The sequence below is a fragment of the Cheilinus undulatus genome, linkage group 5 (genome assembly GCF_018320785.1).
Source record: "Cheilinus undulatus linkage group 5, ASM1832078v1, whole genome shotgun sequence".
NCBI classification, from domain to species: domain Eukaryota; kingdom Metazoa; phylum Chordata; class Actinopteri; order Labriformes; family Labridae; genus Cheilinus; species Cheilinus undulatus.
Genome location: NC_054869.1, coordinates 49,022,885 through 49,049,939, shown reverse-complemented (window position 1 = coordinate 49,049,939; position 27,055 = coordinate 49,022,885). Strand labels below are relative to the sequence as shown.

Sequence of the window (27,055 nt, the reverse complement as noted above, 5' to 3'; positions counted from 1 at the left end):
CTTACTGGCAGATGGGTGGTTTCAAATGCATGCCAGCTAACCGAACCAAAGCGCTAAAGTCATTGCTGCTGAAAACACTCCACTTCCTGATGCTGCTCTTCAAATTAAAAGTCTTCAACAAGATTATCATTGGAGGCTTTTATTGTAAAAGACTTGGCAGGAATTGACCATGTCTATCATTGAGTAATTAACTAAACATTAGCATCACAATGCTAACAGACATGAACTGTGGCTGCTTGGAGAGAGACAGTCACAGTCTGCTTCTTTTAATCATCCAGGACCAAAGAAATGTGAAATATGTATTAAAACACATATTCAGCAGGTAAAATGTTTGTTCCTGCTGCCTCTGGTTAAAGTGAAAAATAGACAAGCACTCCAGAAATTAGCCTGACCCCTGACCTTAGGGTGAACTCTAGGCAGAGCACAGCTGCCTTGCTCTGTGCCAAATCAGAGGGACAGAAATTGGGGAGTAGATTTACTGTTTTCTGGCACAAATCTCTCTGTTATGATACGTTTAATAACCCATAGACCACTGTGGCTTAAAGATTTTGAAAATGTACCTGACAATGAACAAAAACACAGCATGTAGCTGGCGGCTGACCTTCAATGAAGGCAGTGACATGGGCTAACAACAGACTGTATTGAAATGACCTGATTCGCGATTTTATATAGCTGCAGGATTAGGGGGGCAGGGTAATCCCCCAGTCTAGATAACAATGTTTATGTGTCTGATTGTGATCCTCTAAAATTACATGTTAAAAAGGCTTTCCATAAACAATGATCAAACTTGGCAGAAATATTCAGAAGCTAAACTACATCAGGGGTTTTATCATGACAGAGCTTTATGAGCAAAACTTCAGACTGGACTGTTACCAGCCATTTTGCTTTAAAAAACTGATCAAGGGTAAATAAAAAGAGCTGAACAAAGCAAACCATCCATTCAGTCTGATTGCATCAGATAATAATGATATCAAAGGGAAGGAAATATGAATGTGAGTTAAAAACAGAATTTAATCAGACTAAATGATCTGATTTGTTTTGTGCAGACTTTTAAACATAAAATGTGACATCACAGACGCCAGTGATTTTTACATAACTAAAAACACAACTTCTATGCAAAGAACAGCACATAAAATAAGCATTAACCCCATATCTATCCTTTTATTCAAAGTGCTATAAAAGTATGTAAAATGAAGAATAGTCCCACTGCAATTAGTGAAGGTCCTTGCTTACTGGGCAGCAAAGCTGAGGGGTAATTCCCTTTAAATTCTAATCAAAGTCTTGATTCAGTGAAACCTAAAACTTACATTTAGGTTCAAAATGACAAGGAATACAGCTGGAACTGGTGGTTTTGTTTGATTTAATGATGAATCTTCATCCAGGAGGAGATTCCCAGGTCCTTTATGTGTTGCAGCTCTCGTCATAAGAAGGAGGAGCCTCTAGAGGAAACAATCACACAAAACAGTCTGTTACATTTCACAGTTAGAACTACAGTTCAATATTTATTAGCGGGCCAATTTCTGCTTAAATTCTAATAATAATCAATTGATTGGCCATTGTTAAAAAAATGGAGGTTATCTCCAGATTAGTCTTAACCAGTGATACTCAACGCGTGGCTCTAGAGTCACATGTGGCTGTTTTGATTTGTGGCTCTTCTAGGTCTTCATTTGATTTTTTGATTTTTTTTGCCTGGAAAACCTTTAAAAAGGTAACTTTGACCTCAGATCTCAGCAAGCTACACTCTTTTGCAGCTATAGCTTTCATTGTCAACCTTTACCTTTTTGACTGTATATTTCTATTGTCCTTAGATGCATTTTCCCCCCTTATTTTTCCCTTTTGCCACCTTTAATGATTTTTTTCTGCTTTTTAAGCCTATTTCGCCACTTCTTTTTACCACAATTGTCCAATTTTTGGCCCGTTTTAAACCAATTTTTGCCTCTTTTATCCTGCTTTTTGCTATTTGCAAAATTTTCCCCCTTTTTTGCCATTTCTTCTTGCCCATTCAAGCTTCCTTTTGTTATTGAATGCCACTTCTTTTCCCCATCTTTTCCACTCTTACTGCTTTTTGCCCATTTTAGTCACTTTTCCCTCATTTTTTGCAATGTTGTTACCAATTTTTGACCATTTTTGCCACCTGTAACTTATTCTTCTATTCATTTTGCCACTTTTTCTCCCCACTCTTGACATTTTTACCCAGTCTTTGCAATTGTATGCCTATATGCCCCTTTTCACCCATGTTTTGCTACTTCTGAGCATTTTCCCCACATTAACTTAGATTTATTGCCACTTTAACCCTTTTTTACCACTTTTCACCACTTAAATTGTGGCTCTTGCAAAGGTATGTTTCAACAATTTGGCTCTTTGGTTGAGCAGGGTTGAGTAACACTGGTCCAAACAGTGTCAGTGTCCTCAGTCCATCCTCCTGGTAGATTAAATTAAAGGGGACATATTTCACCCTTTTAAAACAACTTTATATTGGTCTCAGGGTCCCAAAAACATGCCTGTGAAGTTTGTTGCTGAAAAACACTCCAGTATTGGATTTTGAATGTCTAAAAACCCCTCTGTTTCAGCCCTGCTCAGAATGAGCTGTTTCTGTTTCTGTGGCTTTAAATGTTAATGAGCTGTCTGACTCCGCCCCTCTCTGAAAATGGATGTGGCTCTCCTGATCCTCCTCTCAGCTGGCAGGCACTACCATTATTGTGTGTGTTTTAATAATTTAATAAGATGATAAAGAGACTTAATACAACACTTTTAACCGGTGAATAAAAGAGGCAGTGGGAGTAGAGGCTGTGGCAGAGGGCAGAGTGAAAATGCTTTAATGCTTCACTTCACAATTAAGAAAATCCTGCCATCTGCCTACACATTTGTGTCAATTCCTCAGTGTGTTTCTTTGTTTTCTGGAGTATAGCCACAGTGAAAAAAAAATCTGAAAATAACGTCTTATCCTCCGAATCTCTTTGTCTACCAATGCTTCCTCTCTGTGCCTGGACAGCCCAGAACTACATGCTCTCCTATCTCCTATCTTTCCCTACAAGATTCTCTGACCAGATGAGAGATCATGAACCAGCTGGTTGACTAACCACTTTATCCTAATTCTAAATGCTGCAGAGTAGGTGAATTCAAACTGACCATGTGGGTAAGATGACGTGCTGTAGTCTGGCGGCAGAATGTGAGGGGTTGGCATGGCGGTGGCCCCCCCAGTAGGGTACGGTGCTGTGGCCCCTGCGGACCCATCAGGTACTGTACGGGGCTCGTTCTGCTGCTGGTTCTGGGAGAAGAAGAGGCCGGGGGCATAGCTGAAGGCGTTGGGTGACACCAGCTGAGACTGGCGCTTGTTAGGGTAGCCATCATTCATCGGAGCCCCGCCCTCGGCCCCCTGCTGTAAATCAGCAGGGGGAGCGCTTGGGGTTTGACTGGAGGACATCCTGGGGCGAGGAGTGGGACGGGGGGCTGGTTTAGGGGCAGGGCGAGGGGGCAGCGAGGGGTTGTTGTCAGAAGTGGAGATGGAGGTGTCGGGGGTAGAGACGGGGGCCGGTGTAGGTTCAGCAGCAGAGGATGAAGGAGGAGCAGCTTTCTTTGAAGAGCGCAGTTTTTTGTCCAGTGAGACATTTCCAATGTGGACAGGTAATGTCAACATGACGTCTGGAGACTTAATACTGACCTGGTGAGGAAAACAAAGCCACAGTGTCAGTTAAATTTAGGGGCGAGGCAGGTTAGTTATAGAACAATATTTACATCAAACAATTCAAAGTGCTTTATTGAGTTAAAGACGGAACATTCATAATATTAAGAGCATTAACAGATATGACATTGAGAGAAAATAGAAATTTATCACCCAGTTGAGTTGCTCTATTCAGACATTTAACTGGACCGCTGTCGTTTTCCAAAATCCAAGAACAGCAGGAAAATTTTTGATATATTATGTCTGCCACTACTGCAGTTGGTGGTGAAATGACCCCTGGTTGTATGTCAAGCAGTAAAAAATATGGAAAAACAATACACATGACAACAGAGTGACACAGCTGATAGTACAGAGCAGAATGATCTTACCTTGACATAATATTCAATCTTTATAAGATCACATCCAACAAGGGAGGACTGAGGAAGAGGAGGGACGATGATTTGCTCCTTCCACTCCACTTCCTTACCGGCCTTCACCACACCTCCCTCCACCTCCGCTATCGTTCTCATATCATGGACAGGCCTCTTCATCTCATACGTCACTCTCTGAAAACACAAATAAGAATTAAAGTTGCAAGCAGCATTGGTCGGGTCCTCGCTCTGTCGCACGTCCCTCATGCCCGTTTGACCTCCACTTTGAGGGTTTCATCCCTTTTTGACCCTTAGACCTGCTCAAAGTTAGACTGAGGTGTGTACCTGCAGCTCTGTCATGCATTCCATTTTCCCGCCTTCAGTGAGTCACATGACTAGCTGCTTTGAACTGTCAATCAGTGAGTGACATCATCACCAACTGCTCTTTTTTTCAGGAGTCAAATTGACTGAAATTTTTTTGAACCTCACCTCACAGATGCCACAATTTTGATCAAATCTCTCTAAAAATAAGATTTTTTTGTTGTAAATTTTGTCAGGAACCCATCCATGTAATTTTTAAAGCTGTAGGACCTTTGGTTTTTTGTGTAGAGGCCTAACTGCCATAGCGTATGTGGAGCTGAATCCTACTCACCCCATTCATTTGGATGGGAGGAGCTGTGAGAGCTTCTTCAGGGCTTACCAACTTTGAGGGCTTTTCAGTTGGAAACCGTTCGAGAAACAACAAATTCCTTCAGAACTTTTGATCAGCATGGTCTAGTGTGTCTTCTTTGCACGTTTCAAGCTGATACCATTCACGTTTTGTTTGGAGACCTATTTGCCTGAAAATTTTTATTTTGAAAGGCAAATTGCCGGCTTCCTGTTTGAGATAGGTTAGGGGTGTCAGTGTGTGATTTGTGGGTCTCGATGAGACAAGCATTTCAATGTTGGTTTGATCTCTCTACGACATTCCTACTGGCCGTGAGAGCCGTTTTAGTGTGCCTAGGTGGCACTAGAGAGTACATTTTGGCATGTTTGGAGTTAATTTTTTCATTTTATCAAATTTTTTGCAGAGTCTGCGGTGTGTGCCAATTTTGGTGAGTTTTTGGGCGTGTTTAGGGGGTCAAATTAAGGTTTAAAGTGGTTGTGGAATAATAAGAAGAAAGAAATGGACGAAATATAATAGGGTCCTTGCCCTTTGGGCAGCGAGGACCCTAATAAGTTAAGGAGATATACAGCTCCATTTCATTAACGTGTACATAAAGACCAGAGGCTGTTTGAGCTTTATTCGCATGCATTTCATGGACCTGATCTGCTTTTAGCTTCCTGGTTTTTTTAATGGCTCAAAGACTCTTTGTGTGTTTTGTTTGTACAAAGGGATGCCTAGTTAGGAATACAGTCGTGTTAACATGCAGAGCTAACAGCAAATATTGATACTTCACAAAGCTATGCACTATGACTATGGAAACAACTAAAAGGGAGCATCAACAGCTGAAGTTGATACAGTATGTTGTAATAAAATACTAACATTAAGTAGTGTTAAACATTGGATTGAATAGATGACTGACAGTACGTTGACTCTATACCACGTTCCAAATTATTATGTAAATGATATTTTTCTCTAATCTTCCTAAATATTCAATGCAAAGTCAGTATAATTTTCAAGCCATCAACCGTTAGAGCATAATCCAGATTTTATTAAACAAACCTCCCAATGATATTTTCTTTTTTCCAAAAAAAAAAAAAAAAAAATCAAAAATGCATTGTTCCACATTATTATGCACAATAGAGTTTCTGAACATTTTGTAGATTGTAAAGAACTGAAAATGGATATTTGTTGAATTTGCCGCATTAGGAGGTCATATTTACTGAAATCAAAGCTACTTCAATCAAAAACATCTCAAGAGGCCAAGTTATATGTTTAAATAGGACCCCTTCTTTGATATCACCTTTGCAATTCTTGCATCCATTGAACTTGTGAGTTATTGGAAAGATTCTGCTTGAATTTCTTTGCAGGATGTCAGAATAGCCTCCCAGAGCTGCTGTTTTGATGTGAACTGCCTCCCACCCTCATAGATCTTTAGCTTGAGGATGCCCCAAAGGTTTTCAATAGGGTTAAGGTCAGAGGAGGATGGGGGCCACACCATGAGCTTCTCTCCTTTTATGCCCATAGCAGCCAATGACGCAGAGGGATTCTTTGCAGTATGAGATGGTGCATTTTCATGCATGAAGATCATTTTACTACAGAAGGCACTGCTCTTCATTTTGTACCATGGAAGAAAGTGGTCAGTCAGAAACTCTATAAACTTTGCTGAGGTCATTTTCACACCATCAGGGACCCTAAAGGGGCCGACCAGCTCTCTCCTCATGATTCCCAAAACATGACTCCGCCCCCTCCTTGCTGATGTCACAGCCTTGTTGGGACATGGTGGTCATCCACCAACCATCCACTACTCCTCCATCTGGACCATCCAGGGTTGTGTGGCACTCATCAGTAAACAAGACTGTTTGAAAATGAGTCTTCATGTATTTCTGGGCCCACTAAAACCATTTCTGTTTGTGAATATTGGTTAGGGGTGGCTGAATAGTAGGTTTATGCACGACTGCAAGCCTCTGAAGGATTCTACACCTTTTGTTTCGTTGGACTCCAGAGGCACCAGCAGCTTCAAATACCTGTTTGCTGCTTTGTAATGGCATTTTAGCAGCTGCTCTCTTAATCTGATGAATTTCTCTGGCAGAAACCTTCCTGATTATGCCTTTATCTGCACAAACCTGCCTGTGCTTTGAATCAGCCACACATTTCTTCAGAGTACGCTGATCACGCCTAAGTTTTTGTGAAATACCTATTATTTTCATACCTTGTCCAAGGCATTGACTATTGCATTGCTTTTCAGCAGCAGAGAGATCTTTTTTCTTTCCCATATTGCTGATACCTGTGGCCTGCTTAATAATGTGGAACGCCCTTCTTAAGTAGTTTTCCTTTAATTGGGCTCACCTGGCAAACTAATGATCACAGGTGTCTGAGATTGATTTCAGTGATCCAACAAGCCCAGAGACACAATACCATCCATGAGTTTAATTGAAAATCAAAAAATTGAATGTTTAGGACACTAAAATAAATTTTTCATAATAATTTGGAACGCAGTATATATATTTTAGTTTTTGAGGCTTAACACAACCTGCCCTGTCTATGGTATGCTACAGGCTTACCTGCATCAGGCTGGCGGCCATGTTGCCTGTGTTCTTCCCTGACTGGTTATGGATGGAGGCGATCACCTGGATGACCTGACCAGGTGTGTAACCCTTCATGTCAGTCTGAGCCTTAAGGACCACGGTGCCTGTCTTCATCAGCATATACGTGAACTGCTGAGTCACTGCAGACGAACACTTCCCCTGTATGGAGAGAGCAGTGGTAAATCGGCATGGAACAGTTAAGACTGATGTTGATACGTAAGAATCCAACATTCAAGCACATTTATTTTGGTTCTTAGATGATAAGACAGATAACAGGGTAAGTACAATTAATATAAAGACACTCATCAAGACACCACTACAAAACCCAATTCTGCAACAGGGACATTGTGGAAAACATGAATAAAAACAGTAAAGTGAAAGCAAATCATTGTCAACCTATATTCAACTGCATGGAGAACACACAAGATATTTAATTTAGGGTTTTTTTTGTTTTGTTTTGTTTTTTTTCAAGAAATATGCACTCATGCTGAACTTGATGCCTGGACCACATTACAAAAAAAGTAGGGACAGGAAGCCTATTTAAATAATGGCCATCGATTCCTCTGAGGTAAAGAGGAAAAGGACCATCCAGACTGTTATCAAGTTTAAAAGCCAGCATCTTTGATGGTGTGGGAGTGTGTTAGTGTCCATGACATGGGTCACTTACACATCTGTGAAGGCACCATTCATGCTGACAGGTACATACAGATTTTGGAGCAACATATACTTCCTTGCAGACATCTTTTCAGACATATCCCTGCTTATTTCAGCCATATTTTGCATGGGTTACAACAGCATGGCTTCACAGTGAAAGAGGGCATTGCCTTGACTGGTCTTCATGGAGTATCCCGTCTTGCAATGAAAATGTATAAAGCATTATGGAGCACATTTCTGAATGCACTGTATATGGTTTTAGCTTTGGAGAGTAGAGTCTTAACTTACATGTGTAAATGCAGTGATGTACTCTGCTAACTGACAATGAGGATGCCAGTTTTGATTCAGTGCTGCTAAAGTACAGTATCTATTCGCATTTTACACAACATCCAACATTTTTTTGCTATTGGGGCTTGCATTTGCTAACATAATACAATGTTCCAATTTCATTGTACAGTGTTTTATTTCTGGATTTTTTTATGAAGGGGTTTTGCATAACTATCCTTCTGTTTCAGTTCACCACCTAATAAAACAAATCACAGAGTTCAGTGCCTTTTCAGGGTATAAAATACATTTTTCCAAATCTATTGCCATGCCCCTGGGTAGTTGAATCCAGGTACCTGGTTCTGCTCACCTATTCCCTTTTAGATGGACCTTCATAGGATTTACACCAGCTTTCAGCCAGATGTTCTTAAGTAATTTTACTCCATTGCTTGACAAAATAAAGTAGGACCTTGAACATTGGAAATCCCTCCCTATATCATGGCTGGGTAGAATGTCATTTTTGAAAATGAATATTCTCCCTCATTTGCTCTACCAATGAGAGGGATTCCCATTTCATTCACTCATAAAACAAGCCGTAAAATAAAAGGATGTTTTAGTGCATTTACATGGCATAAACAAAGACCTCTCGTAAAACTACTTTACAACTCCCAGTTGATATAGGAGGTCTGGAGTTTCCAGACCATAGAAAATATCAACTAAGAACTCTTCTAAAAAATGTAACTGAATGGGTCAGTGATAGTACTTCCTCAATATGGCTGGACATTGAGACCTTCCTCTCTGAATTCCCCCTCCTAAACCAGCTCTTCATAGATAATGTTAAATCAGTTAAAAATAGTTTCAGCAATCCAATAACTATCAATACGGTCAAGGCCTGTAGGACAGTAAAACACATAAAAGGAAGATCTGGATCAACATCCATGCTCACCCCTATTACTAATAACCCTGATTTTCAGACAGGTATCATAGATTTAGATTTCAAACACTGGATATCTCAGGGTATATCTTCTCTTGGGGACCTTTTCAACGAAGAGGTCCTTATGACCTTTGATCAGAAATATAACATACTGAGAAATGACCTATTTTGCTTCTTTCAGATCACAGATTATATCAAGAAAAAGACTTCATTGTTATCTAACTCTAATGTCTCAGTTATTGAACAAATTTTCTGTAATGCTAGATATGCCTCAATTAATGTGCTGTAAAACACTCTAAGGAGCTATCATACTGCTGGTTCTCAGGAACTAAGGAGGACCTGGGAGAAGGAGCTGCATGTGGATATCAATGAGAACATGTGGGAGGATATTTGGAACAACACAAAAAACAACATTTTGTAATGAAGGAGTTTGGCCAGCTCAGAGTTTTGGACGTGCCCTTTAAAATATTCTAATTTGACCCAACAATAAAAAGGAAGATGTTTGAGTTTTGTTCTTTAAATTCAAACACCCTGCATTAGTAAAAACAGTGTAGGATTCGCTTTAAAACATGCACGTTGACGTTCTCACCCATATGTCTGGTACTTCATTGAGGTTTAGAGGTCGGAGCATGTAGAAAGGTTTCTCTGTGTCGTAGTCTTTTGCAAACCGCGGCGTGTCGATAAAAGCCCTCACTCTGTAAATGATCCGACCGTAGTTTCCTTCAAAAGATGTTGGCGCCGTTTCTGTAGAGAGAAAATAAACATATTCATCTGATTATGTGATAGGAATGACTTTAACTGTGTCATAATTGTGCAATGGAATTTTTGGCAGATGACAGGACAGGATTACATAACAGAGGAATCCTACTCCATGCAGTTTAAAGGATGACAACTTTTCTATTTAAAAGATTGTTAGAATATTCAAAAGCTATTAATCTCTTGAGTTTGTTATGTAAACGTGTAAACAAAAGTCTGAAGAGTTTATTGACATATCTGCTGTCATTGTCGTGGTAAAAACATCCAGACATTTTAACCGATGTGTTTGGATTTAAAAGACCGAGCAGACTGGTTTGGCTGCTTTTGAGTTTCAGTGTTGCTCCTCTCAACAGACTGCAAACAAGTTTTTTTAAAGATAAGTGACCTAATAAACACTCAGCACATGGGCTGGCTTTGTACTATTGTTTGTTGCTAGGAAAGCACATCTTAATTACACATGGAAAAAACATGTGAATTGACAGTATTGGAAAAGGTGTAAAGGCTTAAACCATGACTATGCAAAGAAAATTACTCTTACACAGAATTAGAACAGAAAATCTCTCCATGTGGACATTTAATGATTCTAAGTTTAATATCCAAGACTATAACCTCATTGTCTTTTTGTTTAGATCTGTTTTACCTGGTCCTAGAATATGTTGAAGCTCTGCGAAATCAATTTAAAAACAATTTTAGGAAGGTATAACTTCATGTTGGCACATTCGTGTATCTAAGAAAACAAAGTCATCAATCCAGACTGCAATTCTTGTTTGTTTAACTGTCCATCTAGAATTTGCCTACGTCATCAGGGAGTGTCTTTAGATGGCTCTGTTATGAGTAAGTGGAACAAAGTGACTTCACAGCAGACATCAGGTGACAGGACATATTGGTGACCGATGGAAATCCTGGGGAGAATCAGTGCCTACAGCAATATACCCTTCTTTTATTTAATTCAAATGCTCTTCTCACCATATTCAAAGGGCAGCCATGTTTACCGAAGAGACACTCAATGCTGTTAAAATAATCTAGGTTTGTTTACATCCTGTGTGTTTTTCTGAACCTTACACTGCTCAGCTATCAGAGTGCTTTGTCATTTTGCACGTTTGCAACAGGAATGTAGGAAGACACTGATCACAGATATGGAAGACTGACTACATTTAAACCAGAGATTGCATATAAAGATGGACACAGCTGTCTGTAAGTGAAGCCAAAACATTAAGAACTGCCTCTTCTTACTGCCTATTGCATGTCAGTGGTTCCCAGATAGTGTGGCGAGATATACTGAGGTGCCTTAAGGCAAGTCTAGGTGTGCTGTGGGAATCTGTACAACCACATGCTTTAGCAACAACTAGGGATGCATGACAGTTATTGGTACTGATAAATTATTGTAAATATCCTACTATAGCAGTATAGGAAAAAGTATTTCATCATTCTGATAGTAAAATATTAACCGATAAAATTCCTCAATACTTAAAGCTTCTGTTGACAAGACTACACATTCCAAAAATGTAGTTGGTATGACAATATGTGGCCCGTCATTAAGAGAAGAACCTTGTGCTGAGCTGAGACCACAGTGCAAACTAAACGTGGCTTTACTAATCTTTACTTGACTCATGTGGGAGTTTTTCAGTGTTTCAGAGGAGGATAACACGACTGTGTTTGTAATACTTGGCAAGCAATAATTATACAAGAACAAAGAAAAACTCAAACATCTTTTAAGTCAAATAAAAGTCATTCTAATGACAGACTATTTGCAGAATAAGAAGCAGCAATAGATGCTAGCATTAGTCAGTGGCATTAGGAACAGCAGGAAAGTTTGTTGGACAAACTTTTATAAATCAACGACTGGAAAAAAAAAAAAACTCAATTCTTAAAGGTTATCAGTAAACTCAAAACTGGATCATTTTTTCGCTCTTAAATGTATGACTGTATAAATTTGAATTTTCAAGTTTAGAAAGTTAAAATGTATGGCTTCAAACTATACAAGTATTTTTATCCCTCATAAATCTATTACCTTTTAAACTCAAAAATTTGGGGGCTTCCTCTCTTAAATTTATGATTTTTTAAATCAGACATTTTCAAGTCCGTAAAGTTAAAATTTATGAGATCTGAACTCCTTTTTTTTCCTTCATAAATATATGACTTTGTAATTTTGAAATTTGGAGTTTATAGAGATAAAATTCCTGACTACGAAATAAAAAAGGGGGTTTGGGGTTTTTCCCTCTGAAATGTATGACTTCATAAATTTGACATTTCAGGTTTATAAAGTTAAAATGTACAACCTTGGATCTATTTTTGTCTCATAAATATATGATGTTTTAAACTCAATTTTTGTCCATCTCAAATTTATGACTTCATAAATTTGAAATTTCCAAGTTCATACATTACAGTTTATAACTTTTAAACTAACTTTTTCTCATAAATCTATGACTTTTTGAAACACAAAATTTTGAATATGGTTTCTTGTAAATTAATGATATAATATACTTCAAAATTTAAAGTTACTGTCTTAAAAACTAACAGATCCTTTGAGGATGAACCCTGGTAAAACACTTTATAATAAGTACATTTTTTGGTCAAAGTTATATTTTCTCTATGTTATATGTTTATGATCATCTCAAAAATCAACACCAAATATGTCTGCAACAATATAAAATTATTGAGAAGTTCTGTTTTTTAGTTTTGTTTTACCGATCGTAGCTTCATTATTAGTCTTTTTGAAAAATCAACATTTAGCACACAACACAAGAAAGAGCAGATAACAGCTACATTAAGTCTGATATGGGCATACGAGTAATACCAGTGTAGGATATAAGTGTTGAAAAACTAAATACAACTATTTGGTTACATGGGAACTTTAGAATTTGAGGCAGGTTCAGACAAACTACAGTAAATCTGTGCTATGTTTTACACAATACTCATAAGACCCAGTGAATGATGAAGAGTCCCATCCTGCACTGTAAACAAATGAGGGTAAATATGAACATGCCAGGACTTGTCTGTCAGACGTAGAGATTCAGAGAGAAAACAGAAGAAAGACAGAGCGACACAAACTAATCCCATCACTCTGCCTCTTACCTGGTATGAGAAACTTGAAGGGGAAAGTGTGTTCTCCCTGTTTCAGGGTTCCTGTGAGGGAAACAAAGAGCACAGATAAAATCCGTCAGTGGAAACAGGAACAATCGCTCTGCTGTTTCCCACCAGGCTGATCTGCCTCGGGGCTGCAGGCAGAATTCACAGTGGAAAAACGGGAAGCTTCACCTCTGCAGTCTTCACACTTCAGTTATTTTTAACCACAGTACATCTACTTTCCAAGGCAAGAAAGTATTGTTTTCATGCTACAGTGTTGATTATGGTTTATGGCTTTTTCACATTGTGTGTTAGAAACAAAACCAGTGTCTGAGTATTTCCTCTAAAGCTGTGTGTCCATAAAGTGAAATATTTCAATACTTCTGTTGATTTAATGTTGAGGATTACACCTCAAAGAAATCTAAAATCCACTATCTCAAAAATATTAGAATGTTATAAAAATCATCATATGCATCAATAACTGCATTGTGTCATGGAGCCAATCAGCCCATGGCACTGTTTGAGTGTTATGAAGCCCAGGTTGCTCAGGTAGCAGCCTTTAGCTCATCTGTATTGTTGAGTCAGGTGTCTCTCATCTTCTTCTTGACATTTCTCTAGAGATTTTCTATGGGGTTCATGTCAAGCAAGTCGGCTGGCCAATCAAACACAGTAAAACCACGGTCAGCAAACCAGTTTCTGGTAGTTTTGGCTTCACTGCGGGCAGGTTAAAAGGAAATCAGAATCACCATAAAGCTTCTCAGCAGACGGAAGCATAAATGTCTTCTGGTAGACGGCTGATAGTGTTGACTCTGGACTTGATAAAGACCAGTGGACCAACAGCAACAGATGACATGGCAGCTCAAACTATCACTGACTGTGAAAACTGGAACACTAGACTGAAAGCACCTTGGATTCTGGGCCTCTCTAATCTTCCTCCAGACTGAGACCCTGATTTCCACATGCAATGCTAAATCAACTTCCATATGAATACAGGACTTTGAAGCACTGAGCAATGGACTAGTTCTTTTCCTCCTTAGCCTAGGTATGGGGTGGCTCCTGATCCACTGACTCTAGCCTCAGTCCACTCCTTGTGAAGCTCCCCTAAGTTCTTGAGTCTGTTTTGTTTGACAGTCCTCTGAAGGCTAAGGCTACCCCTGTTGCCTCTGCTCCTTTTCTTACCACACATTTCCATTCCAGTCAACTTTCTATAAATAAGCTTTGATTCAGCCTCTGAGAACAGCCTGCCCTTTCAGCAGAGGCCTTCTGAGGCTTACACTCCTTGTGGAGGAAGTCAATGATTGTCCTCTGGACATATGTCAAGTCAGCAGTCTTCTTCATGATTATGGTTGTGTATACTGAAGCAGAGTAAGAGGAAACCTTTGCAAATTAGACTTTTCTGTAATATTCTAATATTCTGAGCTAGCAGGTTTTATATTTTCATGAGCTGCAAGCAGTAATTATCAAAATTAAAACAAATCAAGTCTTTAAATGTTTTACTTTGTATGAGATGCATCTACAATTTATGGAAATTTAACTTTCTGGAGTAAATCATGGGGAAAAAATTAAACAATATTCACATTTTTTTAGATGCATCCATATATTTCATTCATCACAATGATTACTATGATTATTCTAACTCTAATCTATAATAAATTAACTTCTTTTATAGCTTACTTAATGTTTGACTCACTTTATTTTCTCTTCCTTTGAGCCAGTTTTTAACATTCAGTTATAGAAGTTCAGAAATGATCAGGCTTAAAGGTTTTAATCCTTTGACAGCCCCGCTTTTTCCATTTTTATGCCGTCTAATAGAATTTAGAATGTCAAAAATTATACTAAATCAAGAGTAATTTGCAAAATCTCTATAGACCACTGCAATTCCCACGACAACAAGGTGGGCAGACAACTTGGTGGGAATGAATACTCTGCTTTTCTCCAACGTGTTACTTGCGAGCTGTGAGCTCTCACACATCAATTTAATCAAATCCCTAGATTTCACACCCTCTCAGATACTAAATAATAAGGCTGGCTGCTCACTAAACAATTCGATTTTTATTTTTATTTTAAAGGGTGAGACCTGATTCAAATCTTGTCACAGCCAATAGGATGTTTGCAATCACGTGATCCAGAATGCCTGTTGGGGGTCAGGAAGTGGGGGACAGCCGTCAGGAATGAATGTTTTCAAATATTTACCTGGCATGGTGGTCAATTAGGGGTGTAACAATTCATCGATCTGGATCGATATATCGATTGTTTGAGCAATGATTCAGTCAAATCGATTGAAAGTATAAACATTGATATTAATCGCCATTTTTACCTTACGCTTTTAATTTGAAAGTCTCCCTACATGCTTGGTTATGACAGTTTCTGCCCATCCACGAGTCACAGCACTGTTAGACGTGGACAGCAGGTAATGGCTAGCAGCCGAGAGAGTATCAGTATTGTGTTTTTTTCCCTTTGTGGTAAATGGGTTCACAAAATCATCTGATATCAATTGCAGGCCTCTACATCAAATCGAATAGAAATCAAATCCTGGCAGACTTTGTGATATCAGCGAATATCGAATCGTTGTTCTGAAAATCGATATTGTATTGTATCGTGAGGAAACTGGTGATTTACACCCCTATGGTCAATATCACAAATTACTCAGGCCTGCAGACCTCCTAGCATCGTCTAGCCAGATGAAGGGAAATAAGAGTCTTGAATAGACTTGTACTGAGCCAAGAGGCTCACTAAGCCCCTTTTACATAAAGATCCTTGTTTTGACACAAACATGCTTTTAATTGAAACAGTGATGTATTATTAACCGAATAGAGCTTGTGGGGTGAGCGACTGAGTGATGATGAACCATTCACGAATGAATCGGTGCTAGGAAACGGCTCTTGAATGTTAGCTACGCTAGCTAGCTCTTGTTTGAGTGCCATCTTTTTTCCCCACCATACTTTGTTGTTAATTAATCCACATTTATAAAGCAAAACTAGTATCAAATGAAGAGCTATTTGGGAGCTGAACAACCAGCTCTACTGGGCTGGGCTAAATAATCTGGATCTCTTAAAAGAGATGGATTTGCCATCATGAGGGAGACTGGACAGACATCAGCTGTGGAAACACAGGTAAGATCAGAGCTACTGAACCACACTGGACAGCTTTGTGCAAACGAACTGTACACAAGTGGCTCTCTAGGCTTTAAACAAACAACTTCCTGCCCCCCAAGGGATGTTCTCCTTTGCTGCGAGATGTCATCTGCAAACAACCTATTATTTGTTTAAATATTGTTCTAGAATGTGATGTCAATACAATCATTTTACTGTTCTGATCAAGTGGCAGCCTCCTTTATCTGGTATCATAAATATCAAACATGTTTGACATGGTAGTAATAGCAGTGTAGCTCAGATTTAACACCACACACAATATATAGGCTATGATGACAATAATATCATGACAGAATGAGGCTGGGATAATCAATACTTTGCAAAATTAACTGTAATTTATGTTAATTTTACAGCATTATTAAGAGCTAGAATAGACATTTTTTTTCCTTTTGGAGTCAAAAGTGGCTTTCACATCTTCTTGCTACCTTCACCGCTGGTCTACTTTTCTACTGTAATCCAGCTGTCCACTCTTCAGCCAATTAAACTCTTATTAATGCCAGCATGATGAGACAAATGGGCAAGGAAATCTGTGCAAAACACCTTATCATTTTGTACAATATCCATATTTCAGTCAAGTGTTTTGATTGTTAAATGACCCTTGTGTGGATGATGATATATCACCATATCTTCTGATATATCCCTGATATTTGAGGTAATTTAAATCATGTTTTTTGTCTGTGCTCACAGTCGATGCATGCATACGAGTAGCTTCATTCCTTTAGTTCATTTTTTTTGATGCAATTAAAGGTTCAGGTGTGTTCAGCTCACGTACCTTTGTCAGCTACAGAGACACTGCTGTTGAAGTACTGCTCTTCCATTGACCACGCCGTGTCGTTAACTTTACTTGTGATGCCACAGAAACCATTGCAGTTCACTTTGATTGCTGCAGAGGAAAAAAAAAACAAAACAAAACAAAAAAAAAAAACAGTAGATTAGATCATTGGTTGCCAACCTGGGGTACAGGACCCCCCGGGGAGGGTGCCGAAGATCTTAGGTGGGGCACGAGGCTTTGTCTGTTGTGAGGCTGCCAAAAATAGATCCATAAATATTGAATAAAAATATGATAAAACAGTTGTCAAGTCGTTTATACAAAGGTCTTTTGATAAGAAAAGGGTTTTATCAGTGGAACAATTAAAATCTATGTTGATTTTGGTGGCAGTGTGTCACTTTTTCTTCTCTCTTGGGTCCTGTGTTTTTTCCTAGGTGCATGTAGGGAGGCTTTAAGGAAAAATGGTTAGGATACACTGGATTAGATCATTTAGGCGGCTGATGCACGCAACACCTATCAAACCATGTTTTATTATTTAAAAGAATCATTTATCACACTGGTAAAACACTGAGAATTTCAGTCCTTTGAAAACAAAACTCTGTTCACTAAGCTATGCAAACTTACAATTATCAGATCTTTATTATTTATAGCATAAATTCAGAGTTTCAGCCTCGTTTTTACCTGCAGCTTTAACAAAACCAGCCCAAAATAATGCACTTTGACTTTGACAGGATATTAAAATTTCAGAGTGGGTGTCCTTGAGAGCACGTTATCATGATTTGATTAAATCAGTTAGTTTGTTTTGTCTGGTTGCGTCTTGAGATGTGAACTAGCGTTGCTGTTATTCATTGTTTTTATCTCTGGAACGCAGAAACTCTCAAGAGGATCACCAGAGGACAAAGTCGCACGGATGCAAATCCTGGCATTCTTGTTCTTCTGTGAAAAAGGAAATTATAGCTCATTTATTTTAACGATGAGACCCGACTTCACGTCAAAGCATGGTTATAACCTGATCAGGCAGCAAAGGGGGAAATTTCCCTCTGATGTTTAAAACTCCTGAGCAAGCATTCTGCTTCCTTGAGTGCCTTCTTCAGGAACTGTGGGCGACATCTGACACCTATGCTACGTCCACATGACAGCACCATGGCATCACTTCTCCAACCCCTAATAAAACTGCAGAGGCTATTACTGTAATGATTCATAATTAATTACAAGTCCAGAAATTCACATTTTGAAATGGGGGGATTTTTTTAGAAGCTCAAATACACACAGATAAGTTTTAATTTTTTTTAAATAAATAAAACAGACTGACATAATGTAGATTATTCTTTTGGACCTTTAAAATCAAACAAAGTATTGTCAGACTTGGGGTTTGATCAGCAACACACCTCAGCCCTCCTCCCCTCTCACATCTGTTTGTGTGATCTTCAGCCATTTTCAGCTGCACTATGTTTAATAAAAGGCTTTAATTACCACTCATTCTTCCCAGGTATGGCCTTCTGAAGGACAAGCCTCGTTCACGATGTAAAACACACCAAAACATTTCAGGATGCAGAGCGCATGACACTACGTGCATGCAAATGAGTGCAGAAAGAGGAAATAGAAAGATTATGCATGGATTTATCAATCCCAGAAGGGCGCCTGAAGTTGGCAACTACAGCCTACCTGGATAGGCCATGCACTGGCGAGCTTGCAGCCTTCCTTCATGGATGCTATGCTGACACTAGGGCTGGGCAATTTATCAGAATTTAGATCAAATAGCAACATGTCCTGCAATTTTCAAATCACAGAGGGAATATTTCTTTCATATGAAATGTATGTCAAAATAATACTTTAAAACATTTCCTGATGCAGAGATGTTGATGCTCTACAGGCCATGCAAATATTTAAGTGAAAAATTTTTCAAGAATAGTTTGCAAAAAAAAATCAAATATCCCATGATTTCTATGTTTTTCCAATTGAAAATTAAAGACATAAAATCATCATTCCCTTAAATACAAAAACGCATATCAAATCTGCAATTTGAGTCAAAATAATTTTGAATCTTTCAAAAAATTGTTCAGCCTTAGTTTAATCCATCAAATACTGTGTTTTTTGTAATACAGAATGATTTATTGCTTGTTTATTGAGAAATACATAAAATGAGGAACTTTCATAATATTGGGGGGAAAAAATGCAACTGGCTTATTTTTCTAAATCATTCATCCTGAGTAACCACTGCTCACAACAGCCTAAATGGATGTGTGTTTATCTGTGAGGAGAGGGAGAGAAAGCGAGCTAATACTCTTACCGATTATCATTTCTCAACCGTGCAGATGTTAATGGTTAAGACAGAAGAGGGCACTGTATAAATAATTGTAAAGTTAAAACGTAATGCAGGATTTTCCAGTATTCTGAGAGTGGGACTTATGGGAATTCAATAGTTTGTGCATGGTTCCCGCAATCCTGCAGCAAAATTCAGGCCCTGATATATACCGTGACATATCAGGAGAAAAAAAACAGTGAAGACTCGTCTGGGATATTTCATTGCACAACTTTTGCATGCTGTTTTGAGGGTTTTTTCATACCCCAACAAATACCATACTGGGGAGTTGTTAGTGCATTACTTTTGTACAATTAGGCTTGGTCATTAGTTTGCCAGGTGAGTCTAATTAAATGGAAGATACTTCAGGAAGTTGTTGCATATTTATAAATAAGTCACAGGTTTAATGCAATATGGAGAAAAAGAAACATCTTTCTGCAGATCAATACCGTGAAATACTGCAGTATCTTGCAAAAGGTATGAAAACACTGGATATTTCAGGGAAAATTAAGAGAGATCATCGAACTGTGAAAAGATTTGTGTGTGATCAAGTGCAGACGGGTTCGTTCAGATAAAGGTAAATTAAGGAAAGTTTCTGTAAGGCAAAGAGAGCAGCTGTGAAAAATCCACTGATGAGTACCGAACAGGTATCTGCAACTGCTGGTGCCTCTGGAGTCCCGAGAATCTCTGGCTGCAGGATCCTCCGGAGGCTCCCTTATGTGCATAAAGCTGTATTTCAGCCATCCTTAACCAATGCCCACAAGGAGAATGATTGCAGTGGGCTCAGAAACGCATGAAGACTCATTTTCAAACAGTTTTATTCACTGATGAATGCCGTGCTACACTGGATGGTCCAGATGGATGGAGTTCTTGATAGTTGGTGGATGGCCACCATGTCTCAACAAGGCTGCAATGTCAGCAAGGAGTTGGGTGAGTGATGTTTTGGGCTGGAGTCATAGGAAGTGAGTTGCTAGGCCCCTTTAAGGGTGCCTAAAGGTGTCAAAATGACAGTGGAGTGTAGAGTTTCCTGCCATGGAGCAAAAAGAAGAACCATGCCATCTGGAGTAAAATCATTTTAACACATGCTGCAAAATATCCCACTGAGGCCTTGGCTGCCCTGGGCATAAAGGGAGAAAAAATCATGGTGTGGCCACCACCATCCCCTGACCTCAACCTTGCTGGAAAACTTGTGAAGCATCCTCAAAAGGAATCTCTATGAAAGTAGACGGCAGTTTATATCAAAACAGAAACTCTGGGAGGCAATTCTGGCATCCTCAAAGGAAATACAGGCAGGAACTATACATGGACTTACAAGTTCAATGGATGGGAGAGTTGTTAAGGTGATATCAAAGAAGCGCTCCTATATTAATACGGAGCTTGATCTGTGAAGATGTTGCAAAAAATTGCCATTGTCATTCTCAGACCCCGTTGGTGGTGTCTACTCTCCAGATGGATGTGTGTGTATTCCATGACATGCATATGTGAAGCAGGCAGTGCTAGGGTATATTCCCACAGATTTAAAAACACAGACATCTAATGTGATGATCATAAAGTATCAGAGCGCTCTTGATCCCATGCTTATAGGGTTTAACTACACAAAAGGTAAACGTCATTAAGTGTGAGTAAAACTTGTTTTTCATCAAACAATCAAGACTAAATCTAAAATATCTGCCCAAGTCCACACTGGCTGAATCAGAGCTGAGCCATATTTGATTATTTTAATGTGGTGTGATTTTATTCTCCACACAGTCATGAATGTTTCTCTTATCTCTCACAATCCCTCAGTGATTCAAAGCGTTGCCTGGAGTGAAAGCTCGTTTCCTGCTGGGAGGCGGCCTCGCTGTGAAGCTGACGGTCCGACCGGCTCTACCTGAAGAGGAATGCAAACAGACCAGAGGCCCAACAAGGAACCTCAAACAGAAACTCCTGAGCACATGAGATCTGCTCTCAATGAGATGACAGACAGAGTGAGGGAGAGGGAGAGGAAGGGAAAGCACCTGAGAACGATCTCAAGGAGAGAAGGTCACTCCATGATCAGGGAGTTTAGGCTCCAGCACAAAAGAAGGTCAAAAGGAGGACTTTTCTTAACTGTAGGGCACAGTTGCACCAACTTTTAGTTATTTTATTTCTATTCATACAGGTTTCTGTTTCTTGACAGCTTTTTTTTTTCCTGATTTGCTGTACAGTCGTTTCCACACACAGATCAGCATTTATCAATTTGGACATGAGCATAGTATGCACTCAAATCCAACATGTCACATGCACATGTGTTTGAATGGCACAAAAGATTTAGTACAGGCAGAGAGGATGTCCAAGCCCATGAACGTTCTGGGCGCCCATGCGCTTTAAAAGCTTCTGAAAACATTCTATAAACAGAACAATGGTTGGAAATAATCAAAAACCCAATATAAGAATGAGTGGGTTGCAGAAGGATCAACACTGAATCAATGCTATTACAAACAGGTAGAAAAACTGAGAAAAAGTCCAAAGAGAGAGACGCAGAAAAATGGTTTCAATTTTCATCAAAACAGCATGCCAGCTCACATACTGAATTCCTGACCCAAAAACCAACCCCAGTGCTTGATCACCCTCCCTATTCACCTGATCTAGGACCGTATATACTCCCAACCACGATCAGCTGGTAGTCTGCCAATGCCAATATTGTGCCTCAGCTCCTACAGCCAATCACAGCTCTTTCTTTCAACACAGCAGTCTATTTAAATATGAATTACTTCTCACCAGTCTCTGCTTGCATTAATGCAGACTAGTAAAGCTTAACCTCCCCCACCCCAGCCACCTCCTTTATAACGTAAAGCCTGTTGCATATTCAGATTCATGCTACTCTGGATTAATTGCTTCCAAAATAATTTTGTTGGTTTCACTATACACTGCCATAAGTGAATCTATCTATATAGGGGCTTCTAGCTATCTGCTCTCTGGGAAGTCAGAGCAGGCTGCTTGACTAACCCAGGAGCATCTTTTGAGCAGAACCTTCTCTGCCAAGTAAAACTGTATATTCATTTTGCAATACTCTAGCCAAAAATTGACACTTGAATGTTTGCATGATGCATTTGAACATCATGCAAACGTGTTATCTGCCTCAAAAATTGAATTAAATCGGTATTTTTGAAACACATATTATGGCAAAGAAATATTGCACCTTCTGTAATTTGAAAATTGCAGTTGGATATATTTTAATTTAATCTAAATTCAGATTAATTTCCCGGCCCTAGGTGATGCTCTGTCGCTTTACAACTTCAACTTCCTTCTTCCATTTGACCTCTTTTAGTTTCAGTTTTTGATAATGAGTGACTCAGGGTGACCAAACTTGTTCATGACTTGATTTCAGGAACACTTGGGTATTGTTCTGCTCTTTTCAACAGTCATTCAAAACAATTAACACAGTTAATTCAGAATTGCTTTTAACTGGAACAATAAAGAGAGAAACTAACCGGCCAGTTTTAGCTCACCCTCACTGGCACGCTGTGTAGCAAGGTGAGATTTTAAAGCTGTCCTACTTGTCTTGTGTTTGTTTAAGACAGGCATGAATTACCAATTTTCTAATCCATCACTTTCCCTTGAATCCTTTGCGGCACATTTACTAAACACAAAGAGTCGCACATGAGAAAATAAGGAGTTTAGATGTCTAAAACAAAGGAGAACATTAAATCAGCTCTGAGCAGCTGTCTCTTTTCTTTGATTTTATTATTATTTATTCTAATCTTAGACATATTCATCATTATCTATCTTCTGACTTTCCCTGTGTAATTCCAGTCTTCACCAGGTTCTTCTGTTCTAGTTTGAAGCTGCTGTAACTGGTTGTTTTTAATTTGATTTCCTCCCACAGTATTGCCATATTTCATTTATTGTTGTGCCTCTTGTCTTTGCTGTAAAATTCTTAAACTACGCACAATCAAACTAAAACTTGTGTTTTTGTACCTTATAATTATGTCATTCATTTTATGTCTGTAATGTTCAAAATATCTGACGTTTACACTGAGATCCAAATTCAGATCTCATACAGTGATAATAATGTAAATTCCTGCACGGGTAGATGAGTCGTCACATAAACCTTTTGTCCTTTTGTCCCACTAAGAGCTCTTTGTCAGCGAACACCTGTCTGCTATCTGATCCAACAACGGTGTCGTGTTTCAAAATAAACCGTCTCCAACGTTTCTCTGACCGCTCACAATGAGAATTACTACACAATTCAGTTCACAACACAGACAAAGACTGCAGACCACAGGCTTTAAGTGCACCGCCTACAGAGGTATTCAGGGACAAACATGACAACGACTCAAGAAGTCATGATGTGTGATATTGCATAATGTTCAGCGTAACAGGGGTGAGCTTGGATGATTTATTTAACAGCTGACGGCAGCTAATCATGGAGGTCGGACACAATTAAGTGATGCAAAACATGAATGAGGTACAGCAACAGAACAGCAGCTTCCATGCTTCCTTATGAAGCTGAATTTCATGTTACCTTCCATTGCATTAACCAACTCAAATAAAACTTTTTTTTAGCATTTTATTCTTCAGATAAATATACCAGGTATTTTAATTGTAAATTATCGAGTTATGGCAGGGATATTTTAGCTTTAAAGCATAATAAAGCCATGATCACATGCATTCACAACTTCAGGTTTAAATTTGGTGTAAAATAAACTAAAAATGACTGTTTATCAGTGTTTTTGTGCAGAAATGTCCAGGTGGATTTAAAAATGTCAATTCAGAGACTCTTAATTGGACATATGGAAACAAAATGAATAATTAGAATATTGAATGTTTTCAATAACAAATAAGAAAAAAAAGTTACCCAAAGAAGATAATCTGTGGTCCATGTTGGATCTTATTCCAACAAAACATGTGAAAAAGTAGCCATTTATATTTGTTAAATATTTTAATAATATTTATGATCAAATATTTGGTAAAATTACACAAAATTACTAGCTTGAAGCCTGGATTTAAATCAGTGTTTTGACTTTCCATCAATCTGACTGAATCATCAATCAACCAATCTATTTATCACTATTCATCGATAAATCACTACACCTCTAGAGATCATCAGTCTGTAAACAAAAACTACTTAAACTGAGCTGTGTTAAATCAGATAATCATTTGAAGTAGGGCTGGGCGATATGGCCTAAAAATTATATTGCGATATATTTTTGCTTTTTCCAGATACACGATATGTATCGTTATATATTGAAACGTCCTCTAAGTAGCTTAATAATGTTTAACTCAGCCCTAAATGACACCAGTTTGGTGATTAAAATTGACTGTTCTATTGGATTTTTAATAAAATTGTATGCAGAAAGGGTAAAATCAATAGAAAGTAAAATTTAGCACAATGTTTTATTTTGAAAAGGACTTCATTCAATCTTTCATTCAATTTTTTACTAATAAACCAAAAATAAATATACCAAAGGGCATGCTTATTCTAATATTATTCGCGTTTTTTATTGAGAAGGTCATATTCATGAACAGGACAAGTAGGATTTTTATAAACTATTCTGAAAAATAAGACACTTGAATGTATGCACCATGTGTAGAGCAAAAAAAAATAGCTGCAAGAAAATCGTTTCAAGCTGGTATTAAGACACATGTCAGGTTCAGTAAGTATTGCACGGTCTGTGATTTGATAATTGCTACAGGCCATATTGTGATTCAATCCAATTTGCAATTACTTTCCCAGCCCTAATCAGCCGATTTTCCCCTGATGTGTCCAGTTTATTCAGCACTGATATCTGCTGCCTAAATGCTTAAAAACACATTTACTGAGCAGAAGCGGTCCCTTCTTTTTATTATTACACGAGAGAAAATGTTGCTTTGGTGAGAGTGTTTCTCCAAAAGAAGTGAGAACAATCTACAGTATCATCAGGAAATCAGCATTTCCTAAACTTTAATACACTGCAGACAAATCTGAGACCTAAAAACCGTCTAGGACTCACCCTTCTCCAACCATAACATACAACTGAAATATTTATCTTTGCACATTATATTTTTGTGTCATTAACAGGGAATTTTAATGCAAAGCTTTGTTTCCAGATACATTATTTGTAAAGTGTTTGTGGGGTCAGAGAGTACAATTAATGAGCCACTGCCATTTATTCTGATCTGGCATCTGTAAAGACACTTACATTTTCTTTACTTATAATCATATCTGTAAATGTACTGCAAATGCTTCCCAAGTAGCATTAACATCTCCAGAGACACCGATAAATTCTTAAAAGCAGAAGTCAGTGGCATAATGGAATGATTAGTGAAAATTTACCAGTTAATCCAACACCAGTTAAACCGTGACCGTTTTGTTGTACACAACAAAAGTTATAAAGAGGTGTAATTTGTTTTAAAAACTTGTGTGTTTTGTAGCTTCTGGGATCTAAAGTAGAAACAAGTGATCATTTCTATTTTATGATCATTGAAAAATGGGTTTTTATTTTCTTCTTTGATTTAAAGTACTTTAAAATGACCTCTCACAGCCCACCTACTGTACCTCTGGGGCCCACGGCCCACACTTTGGGAAACACTGGTGTTACATGAAGCATCCATATCAGTCCTAATGTACATAATCAGTGCATCTAAAATAAAAGGTACAAGTCTAGTTAACCCATCTTATTTTATGTCTGGTCTAATCTCCATGTTTAATTACAGCATAGGCTGTCCTTTCATTAATTCGTAATTTCTCAGACTTCTTCAGAAAATGTCCTAAATGGCTGTTTCTCAGAGGATCTAAAAAGATTGTACCAGTGAAAATATTCCTGAACTCTACCTGTAGGAGGATTAATCTGTGAGGCACATGTAACAAACATCAATATAAACATGTTTTAAGTAGTTTTTAACATATGCAGTTAAATCCTAGCGGGAAAGGCCTGATGACACATTATACAACCAGTGCGGTTAAACCTCTCACTTCCTTGTTAGCGACAGCGACTGTTTCCCACCAGTTGGGCAGATGTTACCTGAATAAATGAGCTCTTTTCTCACCTTTACACTGCAGAGCCTGGCCCAGTTTGATCCTCACGGTCCCAGAGATGGAGTCTCCCGGACTGTACACCACTTTCTTGTCGTCAAACGCGATCTCAAACTCCTGAAGCTTTCCCATGATTCTCCTGACCCACACGGACACTGACAACAGCTCACCTGTGCGCTCAGAGCCAACAACAAGCACGTTTACGGCTCTCAAACCCCGCCCATACACGTGACGTCACGGAAAAGGTAAAGTGGGAGAAACCCACTTTGATTTAAATGGTGTTGACTTTTTCAAATAAAATGTAGACATATACGCAGTTTAATCTGCGAAAACTGAAAACTACCACAAAAGGAAAAGCTTTGTGGAACATTTTTTCTACATTTCCAACAAGGTTAAAGAATTGCATATCAAAATAGTGCACCAATATCTACAGTATCTTAAATTAACAGATAGCCTTGAGATAATGTGTGATGATAGGCTATTTCATCTGTAACACATTTATTTTACTATTGTACACATTCTATGAATTTCTGGAACTTGTTGATAGAATATATGTTCAAAACTATTTTTAACATAAACATAACAAATTAAATTTAACATTATTAGTGTTGGTTGTAAAAATGTTAAAATGTATTACAGACATGACAAATGTAACATTGAACTTATTGTCTGCTTAACGAAACTGAATGGGGAATTCCAAATTCACAAATGCAGAATAAGAAAATGTACACCTAACTTTCCTCGATCCCTTAGTGAACTACAACAATACATTTAGACTCTCAAACACGTAAACAGTGAAAAAAGGAACTGGATAATATCACTGCATCTGATGAATTTCTGTAATCTCACTTTGTACATTACTCTGCTCTGAAAGTCCAGACATTTTTTTTACTCTTTTATCCTTTACACTGTCCTTTAT

At 38.4% G+C, this 27,055-nt stretch overlaps 1 protein-coding gene across 1 annotated transcript; it reads right to left on the bottom strand.

The window, feature by feature from the left end:
• Nucleotides 1–126: 126 nt before the first annotated feature.
• On the bottom strand, nt 127–26,296 carry arrdc1a (arrestin domain containing 1a). Its single transcript, XM_041787248.1, has 8 exons — nt 26,151–26,296; nt 16,862–16,972; nt 12,947–12,997; nt 9,705–9,859; nt 7,240–7,422; nt 4,051–4,227; nt 3,130–3,661; nt 127–1,439 (listed from the first exon to the last, which is right to left on the bottom strand). The coding sequence occupies exons 1-8, from the start codon at nt 26,266–26,268 to the stop codon at nt 1,402–1,404; spliced, it is 1,365 nt and encodes a 454-aa protein (XP_041643182.1). The 5' UTR covers nt 26,269–26,296; the 3' UTR covers nt 127–1,401.
• Between the last annotated feature and the right edge of the window lie 759 nt (nt 26,297–27,055).